Source organism: Alligator mississippiensis, chromosome 15, assembly GCF_030867095.1.
Source record: "Alligator mississippiensis isolate rAllMis1 chromosome 15, rAllMis1, whole genome shotgun sequence".
Lineage (NCBI taxonomy): Eukaryota > Metazoa > Chordata > Crocodylia > Alligatoridae > Alligator > Alligator mississippiensis.
Window position 1 is genome coordinate 1,814,262 of NC_081838.1, and position 8,182 is coordinate 1,822,443.

At 67.3% G+C, this 8,182-nt stretch overlaps 1 protein-coding gene across 2 annotated transcripts; it reads left to right on the forward strand.

Annotated features, from left to right (window-relative positions):
• Positions 1 to 308: 308 nt before the first annotated feature.
• On the forward strand, positions 309 to 5,854 carry KPTN (kaptin, actin binding protein). 2 transcript variants are annotated; one of them, XM_019483002.2, is made up of 12 exons: positions 309 to 574; positions 991 to 1,073; positions 1,318 to 1,402; positions 2,357 to 2,411; positions 2,785 to 2,860; positions 3,004 to 3,077; positions 3,263 to 3,372; positions 3,472 to 3,561; positions 3,695 to 3,767; positions 3,956 to 4,091; positions 4,800 to 4,961; positions 5,582 to 5,854. In XM_019483002.2, the coding sequence occupies exons 1-12, from the start codon at positions 361 to 363 to the stop codon at positions 5,825 to 5,827; spliced, it is 1,404 nt and encodes a 467-aa protein (XP_019338547.1). In that variant the 5' UTR covers positions 309 to 360; the 3' UTR covers positions 5,828 to 5,854. The 2 variants fall into 2 exon arrangements, with proteins under 2 accessions (XP_019338547.1, XP_006265042.1); XM_006264980.4 differs by having other exon boundaries at positions 311 to 574; positions 5,577 to 5,854.
• The last annotated feature ends 2,328 nt before the right edge of the window (positions 5,855 to 8,182 follow it).

Here is an 8,182-nt window from a genome sequence, read left to right on the forward strand (position 1 = left end):
CTAACGAGACCTTAATGTTCAGTGAACGATTACTAGTGGATTAATGATGAATTAATCATTGATTTGCTGATCAATAAGCAGCCACTAATTAATGAGCAGTGAGTCGGGGGAAGCCGGGCTGCAAGCGGCAGCAGACGCATGATTACGAGTCTAATTAATGAACGCTAGCCGGTCCCGTAAGTGAGGCCGGCGGCAGGGCGCTGGAGCTGCGCGCGCCGCCCGGCCGCAGGGGGCGCTGTGGCGCCGCCGCCCGCAGGCGGAAGCGCCGACCGCCACGTGAGCGCGGTGACGTCAGGCGCGCGACGCCCGGGCGAAGGCCCCCCCCCGGTTGGGGCTGGCCGCGGCGGCGCCTGCGCCGGGATGTCGGCGGGTGCGGGGTGCCCGCTGGCCGAGGACAGCTTCACCCGCTTCTCGTCGCAGAGCAACGTGTACGGGCTGGCGGCGCTGGGCGCGGCGGGGCCGGGCGGGCTGCTGGTGGCCACGCTGAAGGGGAAGGTGATCCACTTCCGCTACCACCACCTCAGCCACGGCCTGCGGCCCCTGGCCCGCGAGCTCCAGTTCACCTACATCCCCGGTGAGCGCCCGCGGCCTGCCAGCTGCGGGTCACCCACGTCCCCGCTGGAGGTCAGGGGGCAAGGGGGCGGGGCTAGAGAGCTGCGGGTCACCCACATCCCTGGTGGAGGTCAGGGGGCAAGGGGGCGTGGCTACAGCTGCGGGTCACCCACATCCCTGGTGGAGGTCAGGGGGCAAGGGGGCGGGGCTAGAGAGCTGCGGGTCACCCACATCCCTGGTGGAGGTCAGGGGTCAAGGGGGTGTGGCTAAAGAGCTGCGGGTCACCCATATCCCTGGTGGAGGTCAGGGGGCAAGGGGGCGTGGCCTGGGAGCTGCGGGTCACCCACGTCTGCGGTGGAGGTCAGGGGTCGCAGGCCCGGGGGGGGTCAGGGGTCGCGGGCGAGGCCGGTGCTGACGCGGGGCCCGCGGCCGTTGCAGTGGACGCCGAGATCGTCTCCATCGACACCTTCTGCAAGTCGCCGCCCAAGCGGGGCCTGGTGGTGGGAATCACCTTCATCAAGGTACGGGGGCGTCTCCCCCCTTCCTAGCGCTCCCAGGGGCAAAGCCCCAGCCGGGGCGGCGGGCGATGCTCCGAGGGGCTTCGGAGGAGCCGCGGCCGCAGCCAGGCGGGCGCAGGCTCGTTAGCGCCAGGCTAAATTACACCCCCCCGCCCCCCCCCCATGGAGAGGGGGGTCCTGCGCTGCCGGGAGCCACCCCAGCCTCCGCCGTGACGCTGCCCCCGTCCGTCCATCCGTCCCCCCCCAGGACTCCGGAGACAAAGCCACCCCCTTCCTCAACATCTACTGCGACTACGAGCCGGGATCCGAGTACGACTTGGACTCCATCGCCCGTGAGTGGTGGGCTGGCCCCGGGCCGGAGATGGGAGCTTCGTCCCGGCCGCGCGCGCGCGCCCTCGGGCCTGGCGGCGCGCTCGCGGGCCGGCCTGTTAGTGGGACAGTGCAGGCCGCCCCGGACGTCCGTGGGTGCAGTCCAGCCTCCCGGCTCTCACCCCCTCGCCCCCAGGCTGGCAGACGTGTCTTATCGCGCTGTCTCTGGGCATTCATTTTGCAAGTGTAGCCGGCGTACGTTTATTGCGCGATGCGCTTGTGCATTGTGTGCTAATTACCATGCACATGTGGCTGGTCTCCATTTATTGCGTGATTCACCGCTTCACTTCTTTGTTTACTAACTACTAGGCATGTGTGGACTGTTTACACTTATTGTGCAATCTGCTAGCTAATTGCATACTAATTACTGTGCACGTGCATCTGGTCTCCATGTATTGTGCGATTCGCCAGCTCGTTGCGTGCTAACTGCTGTGCACATGTGGCTGGTTTATATTTATTGTACGATCCACCGGTTAATTGCATACTAATTACTGTGCACGTGTGGCCGGGCTCCATTTATGGCGCGATTCAACCGTTCATTGTATGCCAGCTGCTGTGCACATGTGGCTGGTTTACACTTATTGCACAATTCACCGGTCTGTTGTGTGCTAATTACCGTGCCCGTGTGGCCAGTCTACACTTACTGCACAGCTGCCCGATAAATGGCGTGATGTATGTAACATGTAGCGCAGGGGCCTGTCTCAGTGCACATCTTCCCACCGTCCTTGACAAAGTTTCCACTTGGGTTTTAACGAGCCCATGGCTCTAACGAGCTGGGGGGACTGTGCAAGGCCTCCTGGGAGAGGACACTGCCAGGTTTTATGCTGCCGCTGGGACCGGCTCCAACCCAGCGGCGCCCTGGCTCCGCGGAGGGGTGCCCGGGGCAACTCCTCACGGGCCGTGTCGTCTCCTCCCAGAGAGCTGCCTGAATCTGGAGCTGCGCTTCACCCCGTTCCAGCTCTACCACGCCGAGTACGTACCCGCCTGGCACCCACCCACTCGCAGGGCACGGGGGCTCAGCCTGCTTCCTACGGGCCCGTCTGGGCTGGGGGAAGCATCTGGGCGCGGGGGTTCGCTGGCCCGGACGGTCGTGGGCCTGGCAGCCTCCCGACCTCCCCGCCTCGCCTTGGCGTTTCCTCACGTGTCCTCCCTGAACGGCTACAGCGTGTCACCCCAGAGCTGGGCGCAGTCCAGCGACACGCGTAGAGCTCGATGCTGGGGGGTGAAGGGCTAAGGGAGGGGGTGGGCTGCCAGACCCAGGGGCTGTTCTGCACGTGGGGGGGGGGGGGGGGGGGGGATGTCCAAGGGGGCACACACCAGAGGGTCTCCTCTCTGCTCTCCCCAGAGTGTGCGTCGGGGACCAGCCCGAGACCGTCTTTCTCCTCAGCGGGAACGACCCCAGCATCCACCTCTACAAGGAGGTGAGAGGATCACGGCGGCGGGGGGGACAGAGCCGGCATCCCCTGGCCGGGTGGGGGGGTCATGTTAGTCCCAGTTCGGCCCCTTGTGCGAGGGGCTGTGCCGGCCCCTGGTGACGCTCGGTCCTTCCCTCCCCCCACCCCAGAATGAGGGGCTGCACCAGTTCGAGGAGCAGCCCGTGGAGGACCTCTTCCCCGAGCTCCAGGAGCTGCCCAGCAAGTAGGAGAAGGCAGAGGGGCTGGGCTGGGGCACACCCACGAGCAAGCGTGTGCACACGCGGGGATATGGCGTCTCCCCGGCTGTGCTGGAGACAGCCCCCTCCTTATTCGCTGCCCATCGGGGGTCCGTGGGGTCCCCCTGGCCAGCTGCCCCCCATCCCAACTGCCCCCTCCTTGTGCCTGCAGCGTGCTGTGGCTGGACGTCTGCAACCTGCCTGGCTCCGGGCAGCGGCTCACGGCCCTCGGCTGCCAAAGCGGCTACGTCCGGGTAGCCTGGGTGGACCAGACCAGCAGAGGTGAGCCCGGGGGCAGGGGCTGGGTGGATGCCAAGGAGTGGGGGGATAGATTCCCCAGACCCCCACGCAGCCCCCCATACCCTCTTTGCTCCCCTACAGTGGTGCTACAGAGCTGGAGCATCCAGCAGGATGGGCCCATCTCCAGGGTCCTGGTGTTCCCGCTGCCCCTCCAGGAGCCGGCCCCGAGCGGTAAGTGTGGCTGGGGGGGGGCAAGGCTCAAGGAGGCCACAAGAGACCAGGCCCAGGCAGGCAAGAGCTGCCTCAGCTGTCTGGACACCTGTGTGCGTTGCTGCGTGCCACCAACCTCATCTCCCCCCCACAGGTGACACTGAGGACCCACCGCAGGGTTACAGTGTGCTGGTGAGCAGCACCATGGAGCTGACTGTTGTGTACCGGTGGGTGCTGGGGGGGTGTCCTGGGGATGTACGGGGGCAGGCTGGCTCAGTGGGGGCGTCCATGGGCTGAGAGCGGTCCAGGGCACCTCTGAACCCCCCATCCCACACACAGACGCGGTAGGAGCCGGCCACCTACCCCCAGCTTCCCTATGGTCTCCCCCAGCTCACACCCCTGCCCTGGCCCACAGGGACGTGCTGCGCCAGGGCCTGGGCGACCAGCTGGTGCTGCCGGGCAGTGACCAGCACGACAGCGTCCTCTGCGCCCTGGTCACTGATGTCGACTTTGATGGTGCCCACGAGATCCTGCTGGGCACCTATGGACAGGTAGGTGGCGCCGGGGCGTGTGCCTGTGCATGCAGGTGTGTGCCCGTGTGTGCGGGTGTGTGAATGCAAGTGTGCATATGTTCAGGTGTGCTTGCATACGCTTGTGCATGCTTGTGAGCATGTATGCGCTTGTATATGCATATGTGCGCGTGCTAGCATGCATGTGCTTGCATCCACGCGTGCATCTGTGCTTGTACGTGCATGTCCTAGTATGCATGTGTGCTTACTTGCATGCAAATGTTGTATGCACGTTCACGCATGCATGCATGTATGTGCACGTGTAAATCCCAGTATACAGGTGTGCTTGCATGCATATGTGTGCACGTGCTTGCTTGTATGTGAGTGTTGTGTGTTCATGCATCCTTATATGCACGCGCATGCATCCTAGTATGCATGTGTCTGCATGCATCCTTGCATGCACATGCATGGGTGCATGTGTACACGTGTGTGCATGCATGCATGTGTGTGTGCACATAGGCCCTCTAGAAAAACTGAAGCCTGCCTGCTCCTCTCCCAGCTGTAGGGAATGAGGTTTTTGGGGGGGGGGGGGGGTCATAAGGGGTTGGGGGGCTGCCCAGGCAGGGGAAACAGGCAGAGCCCAGGACTGGCTCCTGCCCCCCTGCATGTCCTGCACGGGAGGTGGTGTGAGGGTGGGGGTCTCCGGCCCCCACGGCCCCTCCCCATGCCCGGCTCCTCTCCGCCCTGCAGGAGCTGCTGTGCTACAAGCCCCGGGGCCCGGGGGCCGAGTTCCAGCTGTGTTGGCGACGGAGCTTCCCCAGCCCCCTGCTCTCCCTGCTCTACGCCGACCTGACGGGCGATGGGCTGCGGGAGCTGGCTGTCGTCTGCCTCAAGGGGCTGCATGTCCTGCAGGTAGGCCCTGCCCGTGCCTGGCAGCTCCCCTCCCTGTCCCGAACATCCTGCCCCACCCCAGAGGTGGCTGCATGTCTGCGCCAGGGCAGCCCTCCACTGCCCCACCGGCCAGTTGTGGACCCTCCATCCCTGGAGGGGTCCAAGGAGAGGCACTGGTGGGGCATGATGTGGGCATGGCCTTGCCTGGGCTCTGCTCTGGGGGGCTCTGGGCCTTTCTGGTTGCCCCCCACCTTTCTGCTACAGGTATCGGGGTTCTAAGCCCCCCCCCACAAGTGCTGAGGATGGGGAGTGGGCCGTGCCAATGCTCCTGGCACCAACCCCGCAGGGTCCTGGCTGGAGGGTCTTGCCCCCACACTCGGGCTCAGCTCAACACTGCACGGGGGCAGGAGGGGATTTTACCCCTGCTCAGACTGGTGGGGGTTGCTGTCCTCCCTAGGGCTGGGCAAGAGCCATCCAGGCAGGAGGCGGCTCTCGGGCACGTACAACCCTGAGCACCCCCCCCCCCCGTATCCCCCTCGGCCCCAGCCCCCATGGTGGCGAAGGGAGGATGGGGGAGCCCCTGGGAGCTGGCAGGGCCCCGGGGCCGCTCACCCTCGTGCTCATCTTCCCCCCCAGCACAGCCTGACGCAGACGGCGCAGTATCTCCTGGAGCGGCTGCGCAGCCGCGTGGCTCGACGCTGCCCCCGGGAGGGGGAGACGGGGCCGGAGTGACGCCCGTGGGCAGCTGGGAGCCAGAGGGCTCGGGGCCACGGGACCTTACGCTTTGCAGACGCCCCCTCCCCTGGCCTTCCTGGAGCAGCGTGGCCCCCGGCGCCTGGACTCCTGGGTTCTCAGCCCCCGAACGTAACCCCCCCCAGCCGATGTAAATGCTCATTAAACCCCCTTTCCCAGTCCGCGTGCCCTGTTGCTGCTTCCCTGCCCGGGTTGGGGGCCCGTGGCCAGGGTCTTGGCAGCGCGGGGAGGGGTCGGGCCCTCCAGGGAGCTCCAGCGTACGTGACAGCCCCTGCTGCACCTCCTGGCTTGGGGAAACAAGCCCGGAGCAGGCTCGTGGCTGGACCCTGGCGTGCCCACTCGAAGCTGAGTGGAGACCCCCAGGGCTGCCTCCCTGGCTGCACCCCTGGAGCGAGGGGGCCTGATCCTGCGGCCAGCTGGGCCCGGTCCTCACTGCCTGTAGGGATGGGGGCAGCCGGCTCTGTTTGCCCCCCTATAGAGACGGGGCAGGGGTGAAATCTGCCCTCCTGGGGGCAGCCAGGCCCCTCATCCATAGGCGCTGCGGCCACAGCCCATTGGCTCCAGCATCCCAGCACGTGCAGCTCCCCGGACCAATCGAGGCCAGGTGGTTTGCATACTGGCAGGAGGAGGGTGGGGGGTGCGTCACCATGGGAACGGCTCCCGCTGCCTGGAAACGGGGAGGAAATGGAGGATTCTGGCACAGTCCACGGGAGGGGATGGTTTTTAACAGCCTTTGGCCCTAGTCTGCCAGGCTGCCCTGTGCCCTCGGCCCTTTGGCCTCGGGGTGAAGGGAGGAGCGCAAGCCACAGGCTTTTGGCACCCCTGGGTCCCGCCAGGAGCCCCCCTGCAAGGCCGCGGCCTGTCCTCACCCCCGCCCCAAACCCGGGTTGCCAGCACCCCTGGCACCAGCCCCTTGCCTCCCCTCACCCGCCTGGCACCCCCCAGCTTCAGGCATCGAGGGCGCCAGCTTGGGACGTCCGGCGGCCCTGGGGGGCCGGAGCGGGCGCGTCCCTCGCGGCTGCGGCCCTAGGGCGCCTGCGGCCAGCCTTCGGGTCCTGGGTCCCCGCCGCACCCTGGGTCCGTGCTTGCTCGGTCCCGGGTCCCCAGACACCCTGGTCCTCGCTCCGCGCACACCCGGGTTCCTGCTCCGGCGCCCGGGGTCTAGCTCCTCCGACACCGGGGTCTAGGTCCCTCGGCCCAAGCTCCCCGCGCTCCCGGGTTCTAGGTCCCTTGCTCCAGACTCCCCGCGCTCCCGGGTTCTAGGTCCCGCGGGCCAGGCCCGGGCCCCTTTCCCCTTGCTCCTGCCCCCCCCCGGCGCTGTCCAGCACGGAGCTGTCCGCGCCCCGCGGTGCTGAAGCTGCGTTGTGGGGGGGGGGTCGGAGCCAGCGGAACTCCCTGCAACAACCCCCCCCCCCAGCTCTGCCCCTGCCCCCCCCAGGGCGGGGGGCGGTTTCTGGGGAGGGGCCGAGCTGCTCCCCGCCCCCTCCCCTCCCTCCGGCTCCGGCTCCGGCTCCAGCCGCCGCCACAGCCCGCCACCCCGGCCATGGACCGCGAGTAACTTGGACCCCCCCGGAGCCCGTCTCGGACCCCCCCGGTAAGAGCTGCATGGACCGATGGGTGGATATGGGGGGGGGACAGCTGCTCCCCCCCCAGCTCCTCGCTGCTTTTAAAGCAGCAGCCCCTGGCAGGGGGGGTCCCCACTCCCCCCCACGCCCTACAGCGGGGGGGTCCGCTCCGGGCTCCACGCACGTGGGAGGAGAAGGGGGGTCATGCCCCCCACCCCCAGCCAGCTCCATCTTGTGCCCCCTTCCCTGCTCCTGCCTCCCCTCCCTTCCAGCTGTCAGACCCCCCCCCCCCTTCGCCGGTCCCGGGAACAGGTGGCCGGAGCCTGGGGGGGCGGGGGGGAGCCACCAATCCCTTGGTGCTGGGGGGGGGGGCTAAATCCAGCGCTGCTGTGGTGCTGGGGGGTGGATGGATCCATCCATCCCCTGGTGCTGGGGGGTGGATGGGAGCGGTGGCAGCGCCCGGCTGCTAAGTGATGTCTTTGCCTCCCCCCCCCCCATCATGAGCTGGACCCCCCCCAGCCCGGGGGCAACGGGCTCTTGTGACATCCCCTGAGCCCCCCACATCTCCCCCCACCCCGCAAGGACCACGTTCCCATGTTGGGGGGGGGGGAGCCGGAGGCGTTGTGCCAGCGGAGAATCCCCCCCGACGCTGCTCGTGGTACAGGGCTCAGGACGCATGTGGGTTTGGGTCCTTTCCAGCCCTCCCCCCCCCCGACGCTGGACACACGTGCAGCACGAGCACACGCATGTCATGGGCCCTCGTGCGAGGCCTCTGGCCCCCTGGGAGGGTCTGGGCAGGGCAGGGATCCCGCTCGTGGCCCTATATGGCCCCAGCCCCGGCGCGCCAGGCGCTGTACGTGCCCATCTGCAGTAGATCTGGCTCGAACCCAGATCCCTGGGGGCTGGTGCCTGGGCGCTTCCTCA

Coding starts and splice junctions, on each gene's coding strand:
- KPTN (XM_019483002.2), top strand. CDS start 361: ATGTCGGCGGGTGCGGGGTGCCCGCTGGCCGAGGACAGCTTCACCCGC. Junction 3,562..3,694: donor CCAGGAGCCGGCCCCGAGCG/GTAAGTGTGGCT, acceptor TCCCCCCCACAG/GTGACACTGAGGACCCACCG. Junction 3,768..3,955: donor GAGCTGACTGTTGTGTACCG/GTGGGTGCTGGG, acceptor CCTGGCCCACAG/GGACGTGCTGCGCCAGGGCC.